General features: G+C 40.0%; 1 protein-coding gene across 9 annotated transcripts in view; it reads left to right on the top strand.

Moving 5' to 3' along the window:
- LOC105478275 (OFD1 centriole and centriolar satellite protein) overlaps positions 1-23112 on the top strand; it is a 34475-nt gene that overhangs the window by 10789 nt on the left and 574 nt on the right. For 5 of the 9 annotated variants that reach the window (XM_071088585.1, XM_071088591.1, XM_071088592.1 and 2 more), the window contains 15 exons: positions 697-833; positions 1155-1331; positions 3798-3904; positions 5625-5744; positions 7726-7799; positions 9532-9623; positions 10933-11122; positions 12066-12196; positions 12742-12853; positions 14529-15137; positions 15504-15630; positions 16769-16869; positions 18188-18298; positions 21581-21738; positions 22504-22674. In XM_071088585.1, the coding sequence (XP_070944686.1) occupies positions 697-833; positions 1155-1331; positions 3798-3904; positions 5625-5744; positions 7726-7799; positions 9532-9623; positions 10933-11122; positions 12066-12196; positions 12742-12853; positions 14529-15137; positions 15504-15630; positions 16769-16869; positions 18188-18298; positions 21581-21738; positions 22504-22674 (2417 nt within the window). Of the gene's footprint in view, positions 1-696; positions 834-1154; positions 1332-3797; positions 3905-5624; positions 5745-7725; positions 7800-9531; positions 9624-10932; positions 11123-12065; positions 12197-12741; positions 12854-14528; positions 15138-15503; positions 15631-16768; positions 16870-18187; positions 18299-21580; positions 21739-22503; positions 22675-23112 lie in introns of those variants that run through there. The other 4 variants (XM_071088586.1, XM_071088588.1, XM_071088587.1 and 1 more) reach the window with 4 other exon arrangements.

Here is a 23112-nt window from a genome sequence, read left to right as displayed (position 1 = left end):
TAATCTACTTCTGCCAACCTTTTTCGATCTGTGCATACTTTTTTGGTGGGCGTTATACATGGTTGAGATTGTACTGTGGGTTGAGATTTGCACTTTGCTGTGTGGTTGATTCTGATCCATAGTTTGTTTGAGGGCCGTGGACTAAGGGAAGAAAGAGTCAGCAGACCTCACTTTAATCCTGGTTATGCTGTTATGTAGTCACTTACTAAGCTGTATCGGCATTTGTTCTTTATCTGTAAAGGGGAGGCGTTGATGTACATGATCTTTGATTCTTTTTAAAGTTATTGTTTTGAATGTGTAAGTCAGCTTTAACTGAAGTCCAATAAAGAGCTCTCTGTCTTAGCACTTAGAGAGTAGGAAAAGACTCCAGTGTTTTCTGACTTAAACTGTACTCTTGGCTTTCTTTGTCCTCTAACATTTTATGATGAACATTTTCAAACATACAGAAAAGTTGATACAATTTTAGTGAACACTTGTATATCCACCACCTAGATTCCACTATTATGCTTGTATTATACGTGCTTCATCATTTTTATCTGTCCATCCATTCATCGACTTTCCTTTTTTTGTATTTCAAAGTAAGTTGCAGACATCCCTACACTTTCACCTAAGTATGCTCTTTTGAACCAGAGGTCTGGCATCTTACACACCTGACCATGTTTCTATGTCCTAATTTGATGTGTTATTTTTTAATAGCTGAGAAGCTTCAGCTTATTGATGATCAGTTTGCAGATGCTTACCCTCAGCGTATCAAGTTCGAATCTTTAGAAATAAAGCTAAATGAATATAAGAGAGAAATAGAAGAGCAACTTCGGGCAGAAATGTGTCAAAAGGTAAGCTTTATCTTGTTACCGTTAATAAGAGTGATGTTTTTGCTTGTCTTCTAAAGTCTTAACCTTAGGTATATGGGAAAATATCTAGAACTTTTAATAGTGAATGGGATACTATACTGTTGTGCACATATTTTTTTATTTCTGATGACATTTGTTTATGCCTGTTGAGTGAATCCCACAAATACAGTGAATGAAATAAAACTAAAGATGAAATAAATATATTTGGGCAGAGCATTATGTTAAACCTAGATGTAAAGAGAGAACTTGTTCCTTTTTTTAATAGTATGATAGTATTTTTAATTTTTTGTGATCAATTTGCAGTTGAAGTTTTTTAAAGATACTGAGATAGCAAAAATTAAAATGGAAGCGAAAAAAAAGTATGAGAAGGAATTAGCCATGTTCCAGAACGATTTTGAGAAAGCCTGTCAAGCAAAATCTGAAGCCCTCGTTCTTCGGGAAAAGAGTACCCTTGAAAGAATTCAAAAGCACCAAGAGGTGGTATTTACAAATATTTTATGTGTGGCTATTTCCTGCAGCTATTAGTAGGTTGGCTCAAGATCCAGGAACAGGATGGTACAATTGATGGAACAAGGCCCCAGAAGAGCAATAGGGACTGGGGCCAAGAGTGCAAACAGAAGGATGGGCCTTGAAAAGGATACACAAATTTGCTTCCTCTGAGACTGGTGGAAAGGGAAGAACTGTGGAGGTGAACAATCAAGTTGGCATTATGAGAAACATACCCTAAATAAGCTCCATCTCCTCAGGCAGATTAGAGGGTTAGATCTCTGGTTTTAGGAGCAGATTGGAGGTGCAGAGTAGCTCCTGTGGATAAGGGAAGAACAGCCCTTTAAAGCAGAGAGGACTCATCACCTGTATTGAGGGCTCAGCTGTGGTTGGGGGAGCCTGGAATTGAGAGAGATCAACCCATGTGCTTGTAGGTGAGTTTTCTGTTCTAGTTCTGGGGAGGATTTGTAAGTATCTCTTTCTGCCCCTTTCAGTGAGGGTGGAAAAATGGAGATGCTTTGGAAGTGGAGCTTTTCAGAGCCTAATTTATTTGACTAGAGAAAGGCAGCCTATTTAATTGAAGATTCTGGGGCTCTCTTGGGTAGTGAAGGGAAGCAGAGGAGAGGGCAGGTGGCTTCTGGGGGAAAGGGAGGATTGAGTGGCAGTGTCAGTGATCAAGGACTCGATCTAGAGAGACTGGTAGTTGGAAGAATAAGGATGGTCCAAGAATATAGAATTGCAGGATGAGGTTTCAGGTGGAGACTAGAACCAAATGCAGTATGCTGCCATTGGAGAGAGCCATGGAAATGAGCAAGGATGAAGGTCCCCGGGGTAAAGGAGTCACCAGGGCCACAAGGGTCATCCATGTGACCATTTGATCTTGTCACCCCAGAAAGTAACTGGACAGGAGACGGAGAGGGTGAAGAGTGGGAGGGAGTCCATGTTGGCAAGTGGGATTGGATCTACTCCTTTAAGATCATATTCCTTTCCCAAGGGCGTGTCTTAGACCAAACTAGATTTACCGCACTATTTCCAACATACATCCAGAACTACTGCTGTCAGATGTTGAAAGTAGGAATGCTTCCCCCTAGTGTCCACTCTTGCTTGGGGCTTCTCAATAAGACCTGGTTGTATAATGCTAAGGGCACCCCCTCTAAAATTTTGTATAGCATTTCTGGGAATTGGGCTTGCTTCAGCTATAAAAATGAATGTTGGAAGCACATATCTTTGAGATGATTAGATTGTGTTTAGACTAATAACTCCATCTTCAAGATAGGTGACTGACTAGATCCCTGTTTGTTTAACTCTGATTATCTGAAAGCTTTGAAGAAGATTGTCATCCTCATTAAAAGCACCATATCTTTATTCCCTCACCTGGACTGTCCATCCCCTTCTTTCCCTGACAAAACCATACTGTCTTTCAAGACCCAGCTTGGATGTCACCTGGGTAATGCCTTCCCTGACTCCCACTGAGCGACTCATTTAGGCCTTGTTCCTGCATCACTCTCTATGTACTTCAGTTACAAAATCATCACATCTTAGTGTGATTGTTTCTCACTCCTTGACTAAATTGTGAGGTCTTTAGAGATGAGGACTGTATCTGTCTACCTTTTTATATCCAGTTTCCAGTATGCTGCTTGACATGTCGTGGGTAGTTAGTAAATTCTTTCTCTGTGAACACACAAATGGAAGGATGGCCCGTTCTTTTAGGAGTTCATATGAGCTTGCTAACTCTGAGTCAGAATGACCCATGAACTGAAACATTCAGACAGCACCACCACTAAAAACTATGGGGGTTCGATTCTTTTGGAGTTTTGTTGCTGAATGTACATTTTGTTTAATTTTTCTTCCTGGGGAACATGCCAAAATTTAGGTAAGGGCTCCAGGTTTGGTGGCTCATGCTTGTAGTCCCAGCACTTTGGGAGGCCAAGGCAAAGCACATCACTTGAGCCCAGAAGTTCAAGACCAGCCTGGGCAGCATGGCAAAACCCCATCTCTACAAAAATACAAAACATCAGCCCGACTTGGTGGTATGTGCCTGTAGTGCCTGCAGCTACTCAGTAGGCTGAGGTGGGAGGAACCCTTGAGCTTGGGAGGCAGAGGTTGCAGTGAGCCAGGATCACCCCACTGCACTCCAGCCTGTGCAACAGAGACCCTGTCTCAAAAAAAAAATTTTTTTTTTTTTAGATAATGGACTGAGAGATGTTAACTAAATAGCATAAATTACACATGGCATGTTAGGACTATAGGGTAATGGTAGTTTAACAGTCATTGGGGGAGTAAATTTTTATGCAGCTAGAATAAGCAAAAAGCATACCTTGAGTTAGAATCTCTTGAAGGTGAAATTGTTATCCTAAATGTCTGTACTTTGCTTTTTGGAATTTAGGAAGCAGTATATTCATTCAAATCTGTTTTGCTTTCATTAGCTTGCTTGCTAAAAATTAATGCTTTTCTATACAGATTGAAACAAAAGAAATTTATGCTCAAAGGCAGCTTTTACTAAAAGATATGGATTTGCTAAGAGGAAGAGAAGCAGAGCTGAAGCAAAGAGTTGAAGCTTTTGAATTGTAAGTAATGCATGTTCATTTTGGATATTCAGAGTGATGAGATTAAAAAGAATTATTAAATATATGTCTAAATATTCTAATGTTCATTGCCAAGTAGAGTTCTTGTTTGTGAAGGGGATATCACCTAGCATTAGAAGGTACAAATTAAGAGGAACAAACACTAGGGTTTTGCTTTTGAAATATTAAACATTAGGATGAAAAGACCAATGAGATGCTATCATCAGGCTACAGTAAGACCAGATAGATAATTTGGAGAAGCTGTTAATACTGGAACAGATCGTATGTTTTGCAGTTACATTCAGTCCCTCAGATCTGATAGTTCCATGTGTGTATGTATAGTAACTGAATTCCATATATCCAGGCCTACAGCTTTTACCAGCTGTGTGCTCAGAAAAGGAAGTGTGGTGGTCCGACTTGACTTGAATTTGGTGAAACTATTTCTTTGTGTTATTCACTTTTTCTGAGTGCTCACAAATGTTTCATCCCTCAGATCTTACCTGGGATTGGCAGCAAGCTCACCTGTCCATAGTTTGTGCAGTAAGCCTTCTTTTCCTTTGGGAATCTGCTATTGACACCCATAGATACTCCAGGAATCTTAGTTCATTAAATAATTTGTCTCCATCTTCATTAATGTTTTTTTCTCACTTCTATAGGCTTCATTTGTTTAATTTCAACTCTCTGTCTACCTTACTCTCTTTTTGGCAATAATGAAAAGGCAGATTGATCAAGAGAGAGAAATAAGCACAAAATTGGTGCAGAGAAAGTTCATCATACCTTTACCTCCATTTTCTCTACTGTTGTTCCCTCCTTCTTAGCGTATAAACTAAATAAATGCAGTTTACCTCTCCACGACTTTCCAGGTTACCAGCAGAGGGAGCTAATACCTAGAGCCTTTACCTGTTCTTGGACTAGTCAGCATTTTGTAGCACTTCTCAGGATGACTGGATCTCACTACCTGCGAACCTACCTCCCTGGCTGGCTAAGGAGTTGGTACTATGGTTGATTTAAAGTCTCACTATGAAGACCATTCTATTCTTCAGTATTTGGAAGCCCTGATTGATCCATCTATCTTTTGCCCTCTCTTTTGGTACTTTTTTCAGTATTCAATCAATAGGTTTTTTTGTTTGTTTTGTTTTGTTTTTAAGACACAGGGTCTGTCTGTATTGCCCAGGCTGGTCTCAAACACTTGGGATCAAGTGATCCTCCTGCCTCAGCCTTCTGAAAAACTGGGATTATAGGTGCGGGCCACCACACTTGGCTAAAGCTGATTGGTCATTAAATGACAAAAATATTCTATCTTGAATATATATGGACTAATTAATTAAATCCCACAGTTAGAAACAGTATTATAGAAGATTCAAGCACGTTAAGTACACTCACTTGTTACTTTGTAACTAATAATATTCTTTCATCCCAGGATTGATTTTGGCCGTTTATCACCTATAACCATTGTTTATCTTCTGTGAGAAACCACTTCCCTCTTGAGACTCTCCCACACCCCTCAGCCCAAAGCCATAGTCAGTTCTGCTAGTTTCAATACGCTGTAACTAGGTCAGTTCATAAAATACACTGAGGACTTCTGGCTCTTTCTTTCTACTTCCCAATAGTGATATCATGTAGCAGTTTTAGTCTGTTGAACTAGACACATGTGATATTTTTCCTAAATTTGTTAGCTCCGCTATGGTAGTTTATTTGCTTTTTATATTTTTGCTAATTTCAGGAACCAGAAGCTCCAGGAAGAAAAACATAAAAGCATAACTGAGGCACTTAGGAGACGGGAGCAGAATATAAAGAATTTTGAGGAGACCTATGACCGAAAGCTCAAGAATGAACTTCTAAAGTAATTGTTAAGCATTTTTAAATAACTGATATGTTTAAATTAAGTTGGTAGAAACAAAAACTGACGAAGTAGTCTGTAACTTAGGCAAACTTTAGTGTTTGGAAAAAAAATACATAGTTTTATCAATACAGTCAATCCTTTCCTGCATTTAAGTTAGGATAGTTTTTAAAATATAAGAGCCAGGTGTGGTGGCTCACGCCTGTAATCCCAGCACTCTGGGAGGCTGAGGTGGGCGGATCACCTGAGGTCAGGAGTTCAAGACCAGCCTGGCCAACATGGCGAAACCCCCATCTCTACTAAAAACACAAAAATTAGCCGGGTGTGGTGGTGAGTGCTTGTAATCCCAGCTACTGGGGATTCACTTGAACCCAGGAGGCAGAGGTTGCAGTGAGCTGAAATTGTGCTACTGCACTGTACTAGCCTGGGTAACAGCAAGAATCCATCTCAAAAAAAAAAAAAAAAAAAAAAAACCTATAGAGATGCACATCCTCTGTGCTTCTTATGGCTTCTCTAGCATTTATTGCGGGCTGTGATTTGCTTTTAATTTTCAGTACACCTTGTGACTTGCTCAGCTTGCATAGTTGATAAGCTGTAAAATTGGAATTATAATCACTTTTAATTATCTTTTTCTCTGCCTCACTCATACAGCCCCAAGGATGGGGGTATCTAACCATCTATAAATTACACTAATGGTCATAGTATTTGTCAGTGAACATGTGCCTCGTATTTCTTCAAGATTCATCAAAGCCAGAATCAAAAGAGCTAAAATTAACTATGTGAGGCAAAAAGTGATACAGAGAAAGGAAAATATGGATAACTATGGTTACTTTGGCTTTTCTGTAGTCTGAGTTTTGTGTATCAGTGAATAACATCTCAGTGCTACGATATTATGCCCGTGTGGTAACATTTCTCTTCAGTGTGTGGGAAAGCATGTGGCACATAAGAAGTGCTTAGTTAATATTTACTGTAAATGTGTCGCGAGGAAATGATTCAGCTCAGGTGGTCTGGGCATTTCTTATTTGGCCTCTTTTATTCCCTTCCTCAATTTGTCATTGATATTCCATTACATAGTATTGCAAAGGTTTCTTGAGGTTATCCTTTAAACAAATTCTATTTTTTAAAAATATGGCAGCTTTTTTATCTATTGATTTTGAAATGATGTATTTTACACACACCTTCTATGTCAGTTTCTATACTAAAATAGCTAAAATGGAAGTGTCTGTAGTTGCTGAATTTTTAGGAATAAATGAATTAAAGTATGTGTGTTAATTTTACATAGTTAGGGAGCTAGTGAACTGTTTGGTATCATTGTGACAGCTTCCACAGGCTGCATGGTGTTTGTCTGGCTTTGGGAATCCTCATATGACTTTGGCAGGTGTTGGAGTTTGGAGGCTCTTCACCACAGGAGTGCTTCTATTTCCTTTTGGAACCAAAAGGGCAGATGGTAACAGCTGGGAAAGGGAAGTGAAACGGTGAAAATGTGCCTTTTGGTATTGCTAATCCGGGTATAATGCCCTTGGCGGTTGGCTCTCAGGACTGCGCTTAGTCCCTGAGCACAAAAGGTCTTACCTTGGTTGGGGGTGGGCAGATGGTACAGGTGGATTGGAAGTGACTGTCTGATTATCATTTGGGATTGAGTCTGTTGTGTGCTGTGTAAATTTAATTTACCCCTTTGCTCTTTGTGTCGGTTGAGACCAACTGAAAAGTGATTGTTTTCAGTAAATAACCTTATGATAATACGACCCTTCATCTTGTGTGATTGAGTTTTGGGACCCAGTTTATAGGATCAAGGAAGGGTTTTACTGGGCATTTTATGTTCAGAGGTCATATCCCTGGCTTTAGTATTGAGGACTTTGAAGTTTACACATTGTCATGTTCAGCGCCTTCAGGTGCTCCTGTGCCATAGATAAGTTCCTGCACTGATAACAGTCTTTCCAGAAAAATGACTGAGGAGCTCATATTTAGTCATTCTGATTCTCAGGTATCAACTTGAACTGAAGGATGACTACATCATTAGAACTAATCGACTGATTGAAGATGAAAGGAAGAATAAAGGTGATGTGTAGGGGGGAAATAAGCTGTATTTTTCAGTTCTGCTGTAGGTTATTAGCTTCCCAAGTTGGGCCTGTTCCATATTCTAAAAAATATAGCTTACACTTCATTGTTTCTACAAAATTACATTTTTGTAATTTTAATTTTATAAATTAAAAAAAAAATTGTCTTCACTGCCTTTTGAGAAACCTTCATGTTTAATAATTTGTATATTCACAAAGGCCAGTGATTTATCATGGATATTTTATCCAACTTTATTTCTTTTTTTTTTTTTTTTTTTTTTTTTTTTTTTTTTTTTGAGACGGAGTCTCGGTCTGTCGCCCAGGCTGGAGTGCAGTGGCCGGATCTCAGCTCACTGCAAGCTCCGCCTCCCGGGTTCACGCCATTCTCCTGCCTCAGCCTCCCGAGTAGCTGGGACTACAGGCGCCCGCCGCCTCGCCCAGCTAGTTTTTTGTATTTTTTAGTAGAGACGGGGTTTCACTGGGTTAGCCAGGATGGTCTCGATCTCCTGACCTCGTGATCCGCCGGTCTCGGCCTCCCAAAGTGCTGGGATTACAGGCTTGAGCCACCGCGCCCGGCCTATCCAACTTTATTTCATATATTTTGATAAATCTGCAATTGTCAGGAAAGTAGCAGCAACTTACTGCCATCAAGTACGTATTACTCCTAACCATGAGAGACTTTATTTTTCACTTACGGAAAACTTCAACTTCTCTGTCCCCTGTGACCTAGTTTCTTATTTCTTTTGCTTCTAATGTATTTTTATGCTTTACGGTATTTTTACTTGATGTATAACCTTCTGAACTCTTGTGTACATTGGCCTGAGACTATGGAAGTTGAATAATTTTTCAATCTTCAGATGTTTTACATTTCAATGTATTTCTAGGAAATTGCTGCAACAAGAAGTTGAAGTTTTGGTGGAAATTTCAAGAAGATTCTTGGGAGTAAACCAGGGTTGGGTAGTTGATGTTGACCCAGATACCCGATGTGTGGCTACTGTCTTTTTTTTGTTTGTTTTAGAGATGGAGTCTTGCTCTGTTGCCCAGGCTGGAGTACATAGGCACAATCTCGGCTCACTGCAGCCTCCGCCTCCTGGGTTCAAGTGATTCTTGTGCCTCAGCCTCCCAAGTAGCTGGGACTACAGGTGTGCGCCACCATGCCCTGCTAAATTTTGTAGAGACAGAGTTTCACCTTGTTGGCCAGGCTGGTCTCGAACTCCTGACCTCAGGTGATCCGCCTGCCTTGGTCTCTCAAAGTGCTGGTATTACAGGCATGAGCCATTGTGCCCAGCCTCTTTTACTAGCTTGTGGAGACTAATACTTCTTTTATGAATTAGTACCATTATGTATATAACAAATTATGGTTTGATGATATACCTACATAGACTTGTGTTAGATGAAGTGAAAACTACAAAATACTAACTACAATATAGTAACAGACAGATCTTTGTCTTCAAGGAAGTTAAGAGCTGTGGGTATTAGGGCTCTGTGCTTTGAGCAGATGGTATAACTCTGGTTAGCATGTGTAGCAAGTGGAATTTCACCACATACATGACGGTTATAGCTTCACATCACCTGTTGGGTAATAGGGTTTATTTCTTACTTGCCCCCTACCTCTGCTATTTGGATTGTGAAATAGTGGTCATTAGGTCTGACATACTGGCCATAAATATTAAATGGCTTTTGTATTCACTAGGAAAACATTATGGTGTTTAATTGGTGGGCTCTTTTTTCAGAAAAAGCTGTTCATTTGCAAGAGGAGCTCACAGCTATTAATTCAAAAAAGGAGGAACTCAATCAATCTGTAAATCGTGTGAAAGAACTTGAGGTAATTGTTAAGCATATTGGTTTTTGAAATAGATTTTAAGCAATATATGAAATTTTAGTCATACATAATTTATCCTAAGTCATCCTCTTGAGGTGTTTCGACTGCCATTTATATGGCTAAGAAGGTGATGGCTGAAGTTAATTCAACAGTTCTTAATTTCAATCAGTGTCACATAGGAAAGCGTAGATAGAGCTTTGGGTCCTGGAGTCCTGCTTAAATCCTGTCTGTGTCTCTAACTGATTGTGTGTCACTAGGGAAGTTCTGTGACTGCAGGTTCCTGAGCTGTAAACTAAGATGTTTTCCACATTATAGGGTTGTTGAGGGAATTCAGTAAGCTAACTTACGTGCCTAGTTCATAGCAGGTGGCCATTACTGTTAGTTTCTACATCAGCCTGTTCTCTCCTTCCATCAGCAGCAGGTAAAAAAGTTCCTGTCATTACATTGTTATCTTACAGATTAAAACAAAATGAGGTGCATTTTTCACATATCATTGCTTCTTTACTTTTCTATTCATTCATGTGCTTGCTGTCTGAAGGATGAAGCTGGAACTTTAGGTACTTACAACATATTTTGTATATAAAATTTATTTTAGCAACTTTGACTTATGTGAGAACTTTGTAGGCTTTTGTACTCAAATATGGTATATATTATACTAAGAAAAGGGAAGCACTTCACAACATGTTACAGAATCTTTCTTTCTTTCTAGACAGAGTCTTGTTCTTTCGCCCAGGCTGGAGTGCAGTGGTGTGATCTTGGCTCACTGCAACCAACTTCCACCTCCCAGGTTCAAGTGATTCTCATGTCTCAGCCTCCTGAGTAGCTGGGATTACAGCCATGTGCCACCACGCCCAGCTAATTTTTGTATTTTTAGTAGAGATGGGGTTTCGCCATGTTGCCCAGGGTGGTCTCCTGAGCTCAAGCAATCCTCTTGCCTCAGCCTCCCAAAGTGCTACGATTACAGGCGTGAACCACCATGCCCAGCCATTTTTATCTTACCTTTTCATATTTAAAAAATATATATTGCTATGATGGGTAATTGTTGTTGGGTTCTTGGTTGCCTCTGGAAAATGGGATGATAATCTTAGAAGGACTTGCTTCATGGGATGGTGACCTAAAAAACTTCTGCCTCAACTGTAGGGCAGAAGATAATTTTCGTTATTGTAGTTAGAGTCTTACTGCAGAGAGTCAGACTTCTGTCCAGTGACCTTAATTAAATTGTGACACCATGCTTAAAGGAGCCTGCCAGCTTTTACTTTTGCAGTACTGTAAAGTCATTATTCAAATGTAAATTTTCCTTTTTGAATTTTAGCTTGAATTAGAGTCTGTCAAAGCACAGTCTTTGGCAATAACAAAACAAAACCATATGCTGAATGAAAAGGTTAAAGAGATGAGTGATTATTCACTACTAAAAGAAGAGAAACTGGAGCTTCTGGCACAAAATAAATTACTTAAACAACAACTGGAAGAGAGTAGAAATGAAAACTTGCGTCTCCTAAACCGTATGTATTTTTCTTTTTTTCTGACTTGCATGTTTTAGTAACTTGTATTAGGTCAGTATTATAAAACTATGCTTTGTACTTGTATAAGGTAGGGGGGCTTAAATTGGGAAGATTTATAAAATTAAGATTCTTGGATTAAATTAAGATTCTTGGATTAAATTTTATAAATTTAATTCTTGGATTAAATTAAATTTATAAAATTAAGATTCTTGGATTAAACTCTGCAAACCTGCTTTAGGTGGTATCAAGGCTTCCCTTGCCCTCTCACTGGTGGCCAGTGGGGACACCAGCCTCTACATACAGTAGCTCTAGGCTGGCCACTGCCTCATGGCCAAGTGAGGTCATAGTGCCTGTGATGACCTCTTCCGGGTGCTCTGTACCACCTCCCTCTCTCCGGTGCTGAGAATTTCTCCCTCCCCTGATTCTCAAGGCCCAAGGAGCGCTAACAGTGTGGCTCTGTTACTAGCCCAGGGAACTCCACCATCCTTTGTGCATACCCTGAATAAGTCAACCTTTATTAAAGGGTTCTTAGATGACCTTGACTGTGACAGCCATCTGCCTTCTGCTTGGATCCCAACTGCTGCTGTCAGATGCCCAGATCATATTGGATCCCAGGGCTGTCATCAACAGTTAGACCAGAGAGAGAGCTCCTTCTGTGCATGGTAGAGGAGAGAAACAGGCTTTCAGGTTAATTTGAGGATTTGAAAGAGTTCTTTTACTTGGAGTAGGGCTCCAAGGGTAATAAAGTTTGCATTAACATGCACTAAATTCTTTTGTTGTGAAATTTGAGAGTCAGGATTGCTCTGAGCTCATTTAATAGACTTAATATCATATTTATTGCGTGAGTACAAAGCAAAGGAACACTTTAAAACCCCTTTAACAGTTTTTGTTAAGTGAAATAACTTAAGGTTGATAATGACTAGGATTTTTTTTACCTTGTTAGGCCTAGCTCGGCCAGCTCCTGAACTTGCAGTCTTTCAGAAAGAACTACGGAAAGCTGAAAAGGCTATAGTGGTTGAGCATGAGGAGTTCGAAAGCCGCAGGCAAGCTCTGCATAAACAACTGCAAGATGAAGTGAGTATTGCTCTTCTTCAGTTCTAGTGTGATGCCAGTACACTTCATAGATATGTAAACTTGGCACAAGTCATACTAGTGTAAATCAGATTTATTTTAACATCAAACATTACTCTCCCAAATATGCTAAAGGTATCCTTTCTCATCTGAGAAAATTTTGCAGTGATAATATGACTTTATATTCGTAGTAGTAATAAAATGGAGAAGAAAGCAAATTCACCTAAATATAAAACTTTCTGAGTGCCTGATGGTACCCACTGTTATCTCTCGATTCTCACCCTGAGAAGTATTACAAACATTCACTGTGTCTTCTGATTTCTGCCTGCATGCCCTAGAGTTCTTTGATATGACTGAAAAAGATGGTGAAAAACTTGTTTGTTCTGCTTGTGTTTTTTTTTTAATAGGGACCCTCTTGTTTACTGTCATAAAGCTTCTTGAAATTGGCAGAACAAAAAGAGTACAAACATGATAAGAGAATTTTTCCTTTTGAAGCAAGCTGTGATTTGTTTTACATGGATTTCTTTTCCTATTCTGAATCTTTTCAGATTGAGCATTCTGCACAGCTGAAGGCCCAGATTCTGGGTTACAAAGCTTCTGTAAAGAGGTTAACTACTCAGGTTGCCGATTTAAAATTGCAACTGAAACAAACTCAGACAGGTTAGAGACATTTTAACCCATAAATATTTTTGTGTGTATAAAGCTTCTGGTGTCTGTGAAAATGTAATGATCATAATTTATTGAATATTAATTATTGTGTTAGAGGAAAAGCCATAGAAATATGTGTCATTTTAGAAGTAAAACTCCCTATCCATTTTGGTAATACCATCTGGATCATCAGCAAAAGTGATTTGCTTCATAGGTGCCTCATGGCTTGGGAGAGTCTCATGCCCCAATAGGAAAGGCATGGTGGTGACATAGAAGTCCCCACATTCATTCTAGGATTTCCTTTTTTATTTGTAACCCCAATGTTAACACCAATTCAGTAGTTTTACGGATTCCTTGATAGATATATAAATATACAGGACAAGCAGGGTGGTTTAGCAAAAAGAACATTGCCCTCAGAATCAGAGAACTGTTCTTCTTTTGGACCCCAGTTTTGAAGTTGTTTGACCTTGGGCGTGTTACTTTAACTTCCTTGGGCCTCAATCTCCTCATTTGTAATGGGGATAATGATACCTACTCAGCCATGATGAGAAAGATGAAATGAAATGGGTTTCAGTCCAGTACCTGGGACATAAAAGACACTCAGGAAATGGTTATTGGTATCATTTTATTATTGTGTCTTCACTGTGGATGCATCTCTGCCCCTTCCTACTTCGTAAGAAGGATATTGAAGTTTAGATACTTTCTTCTTCAGTTGCTTTCAAGCTCAAAGAAAGTACGTACGTGTTACCAGTTCAACTAGGTCTGAGCCTTCCTCATTCCCACCTGCATTCTTTCCTTATCAGCTCCTTGCTCTCTTCTACCAGCACTTGTTTTATTTTTATCTCTACTCATTTCTACTTTTTTCTGTTCCTCATTTTCTTTCAATTCTGTTTGCAAAACTTCTCACAGCTGAAGTCATAGCAGTCTCCTATCAATAAAAAATAGTTGAATGAGGATAGAACCCTTTCGCATGCATGTGTTGCCGAGGGCAAACTTTTTTCTTGCAGCATCACAGGGAGGCATTGCAGGAGAGTGGGGCACACGCACTGGCTTTGCATTAGGAAAGCCCAGTAGCTCTTAGACCTGCTAACCGTGTGACCCAGCCTCAGTAAGCTTTAGTTCCCCCATCTGTAAAATCGGAACAGTGAGAGTTCCTTGACCACAGTGTTGTTGTGAATGCAGGTCCTCACTTCCTTATATGAAACTCAGGCCATATGCTGTGGATTTCACACTAGCCCTGGGAGTTCTGAACAGCATCCTATAGTAAAACACATTAATTATTTTGCAGTCAACTGTATGAATATTCATGCTGGGATAAATAAAGATTATAAATGGGTTTACATCAGTTCAGGTCAAACTTTTCAGCCAAATGAGTTCAAGTCTGGTTAGGCTTTGCCACCAAATAAATTATGAATAAATTTTCAGTTCTCAGAGCCTTGTGGATTTCAAAATTGTGCATAATGGATTCTGAAATTATATCATGTTACAAAAGACATATGAAGCTGTAGGTGGTATAATAAGCTCTCAATAAATGTTAGTGGTTATCATTACCATGGCTTCAGAAACTTTAACGTGCAAGTTTGTCCTTATTACTTTCTTCCATTTTTCAAAAAAATAATATTCTCGAGTATATTTTCTTCTCTGCCTTGTTCACTCACTTCTGAAATTTGCTTTTTGTACCCTGCAGCCCTAGAGAATGAAGTGTACTGCAATCCAAAGCAGTCTGTGATCGATCGTTCTGTCAATGGATTAATAAATGGCAACATGGTGCCTCTCAATGATGAGATAAGTGGGGATTTCTTGAACAGTCCTTTTAAACATGAAAAAGTTCTAGCACGTATGGTTGCATCAAGGATCACAAATTATCCAAATGCATGGGTGGAGGGTAGTTCCCCTGATTCTGACCTTGAGTTTGTAGCCAATACTAAGGCAAGGGTCAAAGAGCTTCAGCAAGAGGCTGAACGCTTGGAAAAGGCTTTCAGAAGTTACCATCGGAGAGTCATTAAAAACTCTGCCAAAAGCCCACTAGCAGCAAAGAGCCCACCATCTCTGCACTTGCTGGAAGCCTTCAAAAACATTACTTCGAGTTCCCCGGAAAGACATATCTTTGGAGAGGACAGAGTTGTCTGTGAGCAGCCTCAAGTGGGCACACTTAAAGAAGAAAGGAATGACGTCTTGGAAGCACTGACAGGCAGTGCAGCCTCGAGGCTCCACGGGGGCACTTCCTCCAGACGCCTCTCTTCCACACCCCTTCCAAAAGCAAAAAGAAGCCTCGAAAGTGAAATGTATCTAGAAGGTAAGCCACCCGCACAAAGGGTTGTGGGGTGCTCTGGAGTTGGGTAGCCACCCTGCCCACGACACGGGTTGCTGTGAGGGTCACCGGGCCAGAGTGGCAAGGTCTGGTGTTTGCTTGGCACACAGAACTGTTTAGAGAGTGATAGTCGCCTTTCCTTTGCTGCCTGTTGGTTTCATGCATTTTATTATTGCCACTGCAGTTTAATTTAGTGCTTGAATCATTAGTTTTGTGGATCTTATGCATCATAGTTGGCTTTTTGTGAGGATAACAGTTTATTTTCAGACTAATAGAGCTCTTTAGAAACCACGTTGGTATCTTCTCCATGCAATTGATAATATTCTTTCCTTGGTTCTTTCTGCACCTTAGGTCTGAGCAGATCACACGTTGTTTCCCCCAGTCCTTGTCCTGACAGAATGCCCCTACCATCACCCACTGAGTCTAGGCACAGCCTCTCCATCCCTCCCGTCTCCAGCCCTACGGAGCAGAAAGTGGGGTAAGTATAATGTTCTGATTGATTAGCTTCAGCTGAATCATGTTATTTGCTGTATCAGCCTTCACTTTTTTTACTGGGATTTTTTTTTTTTGGAGATAATTATTATAGATCATGTGGCAGTATAGAATTTGCAATCAGATTGCAAAATGATGTGTCATTTTTGAGAATCATCTAAATTACCTGGAGGGAAAAAGATTGTTTTTAGCAAATAAGTGAATAATGCTTATTTGCTAAACTTGATATATGGACCATGCAATCTGGTGTAAATAAGCATCTTCCTGGTTCTGTGAATAGACTTGGTTTATTAAGATAAAAAACAAATGTACAAAATCTGAAAGCAAACAAATGGAGGTTATTTCTAAAGTTGGAACAATTTTACACATCATTAAAAAGTCATTTAAAAATATTTTGGCATTGAAATATAAACAGATAAGGTTCTGACCTGCATATCATTGAAATAAATTCAAATGTGGTAGTGGGCTCTGGAGTAGAGTATGATTGTTGAAACAGGAAGGAGTGGATGTTTTTAGAAACAGGCCACTGGGTCAGCCAGGCTGTGATTTGAGTGATGAGCAGACTCCTACCCATACCTGGGCCCCACAGCAGAGAGAACTGACTCCTTAGTTCTGGGCTCCAGCCTGGGCATCTGCATGTTAATGTAGTTCTCTGCCACATGGGCCTGTCATGGTCCTAAAGCTTTTTTTTTTTTTTTTTTTTTTGTGATAAGCCAAAAGGATAAGACACACACATGCTGAATTAGGGCACTTTGCTCACTCAAGGTTGTGGTATTGCATCTTCAGCTGGTTCATGCTGATAGTATGCAGAATTTTTTTTCAGAAATGTTTTATGGTTATTTCCTAGGAATAGCATTCAGAGTACAACATTATTCTTTATTAACAACTGTAGTATCTACTTCACAGCATGAAATAGTTACAAGGAGTAACTGAGTAAACAGGTATTAATTGCTGAGAACAATGCCTAGTGGTGGTGGTGAGGTGGAGCTATTCTTTACAAGACAAAGAGAAAAGGAATTTTGTAGAGCCTTTTCTTGAGTCACAAAAGGCTTTTTGTCACCTTGTGCTCTTTGGTTTTCCATTATTAAAACTTCACATTCATGAATTTTATCCTTCCAATCTAGTCTTTATCAAAGACAAACTGAACTTCAGGACAAAAGTGAATTTTCAGATGTGGACAAGCTAGCTTTTAAGGATAATGAGGAATTTGAATCATCTTTTGAATGTAAGTTCAAATATAAGTATCAGTTTTTATAAGTTGAAAATCCAGAAAGCTTAGTTTTGGTGAAACGTATCCATTGGTTTAAAAAGAAAAGCAGTTACAAATTGGGTCATTATTATTTTGTGATACAACCACAAGTACAGATGTATCACCTCATTTTTCTCTCATGAAGATTTTCATGCATGTGTCTGTTTACTTTTTAAAAATTTCAGTATGACTAATAATTTCAGAGTTTGAGCTAATTTTTTAGCTTATAAATGAACTATTAACATCAGATTTTAAATAATTATCAGATTTTAAATAAGTGATTTTTCTTAATTTATTTTTACCTTTTTATAGAATACAACAATGTTTATTTATATATTTTTTGAGATGGAGTCTGTCTGTGTTGCCCAGGCTGGAGTACAGTAGTCCGACCTTGGCTCACTGCAACCTCCTTCCTCCTCCCAGGTCCAAGCGATTCATCTACCTCAGCCTCCCAAGTAGCTGGGACCGCAGGCACACACCACCACACCCAGCTAGTTGTTTTGTATTTTTAGTAGAGATGAGGTTTCACCATATCGGCCAGGCTGCTCTTGAGCTCCTGACCTCAAGTGATCCGCCCGCCTCGGCCTCCCAAAGTGCTGGGATTACAGGCATGAGCCACCATGCCTGGCGTAAGGATGTTATTTTCTAAATTTACTGATTCTGTTGATTGCCTCAGATTTACAAAACCTCATTTTTAGTAAAAGAATGGAGATAAAAGAATATTAAGAGTCCAGAAACTCGTGTCCTGGCTATGGCTCTGCCTTAGACTGTCTCACTTTGTAGCCACTTTGTAAGTGTAAAATAAGCATGTAGAGCCTATCATCTCTAAGGTTCTTTCTTTATATTTGTATATAAGCTGTTGGTTAGCCTTGTAAACTTCATCTTCAAATCTGAAAATGTAATATTTTGAACAGTTAAATGAGAGGGCTTGGTAAATTTTGTGAATATTTGTTAAAGTCTTTGTGTTAAATCATTGATAGTTTAATGGAATTCAAATGATTATCAGCAAGCCAATTGAATTCTTCACTGTCACTGGGTTGATTTTCCTGTTGGGTAACGAATCTAATTTTGTAAACAAAGTTAATTCTTTCAAGTACAAAAACACTCTGACAAGCAAATACGTTGGCAAGTGGTTATGTTGGGAACTTCATGGAATCCTGTTAGGAAAGGGCGCACCCAGTTACTTTGGCTTCAGTTCCCGTTCTCCAGTCAGTTGCCCCCACACTGCACTGCCCTTCTTTGTCTTGGTGTTATTATTAAGGACTCATGGGATAATTGTTTGTGCCTCATGCAGCTGTAGGGAACGGGCCAAGGCAGTTGGAAATGGATGGGCTCTCTCCTGCCGGGGATATGCCTCATGTGGATGCTGCTGCAGCTGCTGTGCCCCTCTCATATCAGCACCCAAGTAAGTTCTTTTTTTGAACTAACAGTCAGCAGGGTCGCATACTAAATACCAGTCTGTGTGCTCTGTGAATTATTTCATGTATCACTGAAGTCTTCTTGTAGGTGTAAATTAGTCAAAATCTTGGGTTGGGGAGTTATAGTGGCATTATATTGTTAACGACATTTCTGAAGTAATTCCCACGTGAACATGTAAAGACAGTGCTGAGGAAAGGACACGTTGGAAGAAAAGGCTTCTCATTTAGCTTCTCAGGCCAGTTGCTTAAAAAGTGTTTTCATTAACTCTTCAGTGCCTGGAATAGTAGTTGGACTTTTCCCCAAGACTCTTCTACAAAAACTGTTCCATGGGGACCTTATCATTTTGGGAAATCACCGTGAAAAATTGAAGTAATAATTAACTTCTATCATATATCTTTAATGTGATTGTAACATTTAAATATTATTTATTTTTCTATCTACTTGTTTGCTTTGTGTCATAAGAAATTAGGACAGAAAAACTTTGTATTTCAATCTTCGGAAAAGCTATGACACCAAGTTAGCTTAGCACTAGAGGAAAACTGGCCATCAGACTTCTCTTGTCTGGCCCACTTCCTCTTTCCTCTTCTCCAGATTACCTACTTCCCTCACTGGGGGTGAAGGGAGATGGCAAGAGAGCCATGGGAGCTTTGTGCTTTGTTCCAGGGCTCAGCCAACAGCCAGGTCCTTTTCTTCTTGGACCAAGTGTTTAATCCTCAAAGCTGAAAGGAATTTTCTCAAGTAAAGCCACCTCTTAGTCCCTCCCAAACATTGGAAAAACATCATACCCAAAACATACCCAAAACCCATTAGCAGTTTCTTGGTTTTAGTCATGGTACTCAGGAACGTATAAAATTACTGAAAGAGGCAAGAGATTTTGAGAGGGTTGATTTTGCTGATTCCAGAGTAAATCTGCTTTGGAAAGTGTTCAGTGAGACTTGATCTAGAGCCTTCTCTCTGCTGGGCACTTTGCTCAGGGCTGAGCCTGTAGCTCAAGCCCTCACCTTCCTGGATTTCTAGTAGGGGAGGCAGATAGTCAGCAGGCCATCACCCAGGACCGCAGCAGGGAGGGAGGGAATAGGGGCCGCGGCCACAAGAGGGAGTGTCTATAGGCACCCATTTGGCACAGACCCGAGCGAGGGAATACAAATAATGTGATAGGATAAGGGAAATCAGCTGAGTAACTAGGTGTTCTGCCACTGAGATGCAACATAGATTATAATATTGGCTTTAAAAATTATTAAGCAGCATGGTGAGTGACATTTTGGTTATTGAGAAATTGTTATATTTGTCATTTCACCTCTTCATCTGGGCACAAAGGGAATTCAAAAAGTCTGAAATCTGGTGTCTCAGAGGTGCCCCATGGACATACTTCCTTTCTTTCCCCTTGTGTCCAAGAGGTTTCTGTATACTACCCTGCAACTACCAAATATACACCAGAGCAGAGAAGCAGCTCACTCTTCCTCTTTATTTTGTAATTGGTACTTAAACAACATTCCTATTTTGAGATTACTATTCCATATAAGAGAGCGATCTTGTTTAGGAGTAACCATTTTTTCTTCTTCTAGCAAGGAGGAAGTTGCATTTCTGCCTGTGGAAATGATCAACTATCTCCTCTGGTATTTTAATTTCATGAGAAGGATTCAGAAGAGATGCGGGGAGAGAGAAGAAACTGTGTTGCTTCTCTCCTATTGGTAAAACTCAGTTCCTGCTGATCGCTTTAGAACAAGGCACAGCAAAAAGGTTCAAAGTCCTCTGCTGAACCTATGAATTTTTCTGCTTATTAGCATTGCTTGGGTTAAAAAAAAAAAAAAAAAAATGTAGGTTATGGGTCAGAGCCAGAAGAGAAAGGTCAGCATAATTGTCTCTGGGATTGGGGTCTAATTAAACTTTTGAGATGTAGGGACCTGTGCCAAGATGCAGAGAGAACAGACAAGTAATTAAAATATGGGCCTTGCCTGGAAGGAATAGAAGTGGAAGAAACAAATATGTGTAGTTTTTGACAAAGCAGGTACAAGATATCCTGCAAGTAAGATGCTGGAGTGGTTACTTGTCACTTCAGGAATGAGGAGGAGGTGGCATTTCAGTTGGGTCTTGAACAGCATTTCAGACTTTGTGAGAGCAAGGGAGTGCTACAGACTGAGGAGATAGTGAAGGTGAATGCTGAGCAAGGAAGATACAGCCATGGCCAGGCCCCAGTGAGTGGGTTGGTACAGATGAAATATTTCTAGTACAAAGTTGGTGGTGATGTAGGAAATCAGTCTGGAAAGAAAAGGGCAGATTGTCAGAGCCTGGACTACCATGGCATTGGACTCTATCAGAGTGGAGATGCTGCACACACAGCAGATCCACATCTTCCTGTCAGGAAATGACTGGTGCAGATGACCACAGGTTGTTGGAAGGCAGAGACCGGCTTCAGGGAGAGCCTTGACTGGGCTGTTTCAGTAGTCCAGGAAGATGGTGAGAAGGGCCCCTGTTGCAGCCACAGGACAGGGAGTGTGAACCTGCAAGCGCTGGTGGCTGAATGGTTGGAGGGTAGAAAGAGCATGATCGAAGGACTGGGACGATCACGCTCAGGACGAAGCTGGTGCTGTGGGGTTTCCACATGCGGATGACAGGGAACTATCAGAAATGTGGACGTGAGGCTAGGGAGAGAGATCAGGAGTAGAGGAAAAGATATGGAAAGGATCCATATACAAGTGATCGCTAAAACCCAAGGAAGGGCTGCCGTCAGTTTGGAGGAAGTGGGGAATGAGCAGTGAGATGGCTGGAATGGCCGGTGGGGAGGGCAGTGGTGTGATTTCTGTTCTGTTTTGTTGGGGTAGGACAGACTTGAGCATCTTTATGGGAGTAAGACTTCTAAAACTACTGTGTACAGAAATAGGGATTAATGGCTCAGTCAGGGTCCTAAAGATAGGGGAGGGATTACAATCAAAGGCAGAGGCAGAAATGCAGGGTTTGCCTTGGAAAGGAGGGAGGAGATCTGTGAAGAGGATGAGAGTATGTGACATGGAGGGAGGACAATTGGAGTTGGTCATGGTGAGGATGACTTGTTATTTGTCTTAGCCAAGTGAAGTAGGGTGCAGTTCAAGGAGTGGGGTTGGGGGCTTGAAGTGAGTGAAAATGAAACAGTGACTTGAAGCAGGTCACAGAGTCAACTAAAAGCCAAGCAGAGTCTCCGTGGGTCTTGGCAAGGGCTTCTGCAGACTGGTCCTGCATTCATTTGAACAGTCTGATACTGGAAGCTACTCTTTATTTTCTGTCCTATTAGGTGTAGATCAGAAACAAATTGAAGAACAAAAGGAAGAAGAAAAAATACGGGAACAGCAAGTGAAAGAACGAAGGCAGAGAGAAGAAAGAAGGCAGAGTAATCTACAAGAAGTTTTAGAAAGGGAACGAAGAGAACTAGAAAAACTGTATCAGGAAAGGGTAATAAGTATGACTTGATTTTCTGTACTGGTTGCTCCATTGTACACCTTTCGTAAGTACATTGAGCTCAGGGAGGGGAGTCAATTGGTGTACAAAGTCAGAGGAACGGCAGGTGCCTTAAAAGGCATCCCTGTCCTCTCCTGGTCTTACAGACAGTGAGAAAGGCTGCACAGAATGTGCAGCTTAGGAGTTTTGTAGTAAAGGATGGTTTTTGAAGGTAATTTTTGTACATTCTCATCTGATCCTTAAAACAAGCCTGTAAAAAAGGTAGACTGTGCTTTGCTGCAGAACTTTGCTTTGAAAACAGGGTTTAAAGAAGAGGCTGTCAGTGTCAGCTAGCTGGGACTAGAACCCAAGGGAGGAGATGGCTGCCAGTCCATGGTTGCTTCCAGGGGCACACATTCCCTTCCTCCTTCCTCTAGTTCTCTTCTTGCCTTCTGTGTCCCGATTCTGGTCCTAGCAGATGGATTACTCTGTCCACTTAACATGCCTGCTAAGTCTTGCTTTAATTACTCTAACATATGAATGTTCCTTGGACTTCTGGTTAATTCAAGTCTAAAGCACAGGACACTTGCCGATTAATACCTTCCTTGAGATGACATATTTGTCTTCCTTTGATGATAGCAATGACTTCAATTTTAAAAATTAGTCCTCTGGCACACAGGCTGTACTTCAAGGATCGGGATTAATATTAGTGCATTTTTAAAATACATAAAGTTTTACAAATATATTTGTGTATTTTCTGTTTTGGTGCCTATTTTATAGAGGATGATTGAAGAATCACTGAAGATTGAAATGGAAAATGAATTAGAAATGGAAAATGAATTAGAAATGAGTAATCAAGAAATGAAAGACAAATCTGCTCACAGTGAAAATCCTTTAGAGAAATACATGAAAATCATCCAGCAGGAGCAAGACCAGCAGTCAGCAGATAAGGTGCCAGTGCCATGGACAGGGCAATCTGTGGGTGGGGGACATCCAGGGCTTCCGTGGTTTAACTTCTTGGGATGGGAATCCATCTTCTCCATTGAAGACAAAAAGGTGAAAAGTATAGAAAATCCAAAGTTCAAATGGAACCTTGAGTCTTTTAAATATTCTACTCTTTTGACAAAAACTCATAGCTTTTTTTGCTTAAGGTAAAAGATTTAAGAGGTTTTAAAAGTTGGGGTGGCTCATTAAGAACAAGGAAGAAAAGATCTATCATATAACAAATGCGTTAGTACTGACATTAATATTTTATGTAAGTCTGTAGTAATATGGGTGTTAAATGCATACCCTATAGTTTATTTTGATGTGCTTGCTAAATTTCATGTTTAAAAGTCACCTCTTTTTTAGACTTTTAAATTACATATATATTTCAAAAATGGTTCTTAA

Source organism: Macaca nemestrina, chromosome X, assembly GCF_043159975.1.
Source record: "Macaca nemestrina isolate mMacNem1 chromosome X, mMacNem.hap1, whole genome shotgun sequence".
In the NCBI taxonomy this organism is placed as follows: Eukaryota; Metazoa; Chordata; class Mammalia; order Primates; family Cercopithecidae; genus Macaca; species Macaca nemestrina.
This window is presented reverse-complemented; position numbering and strand designations above follow the sequence as displayed.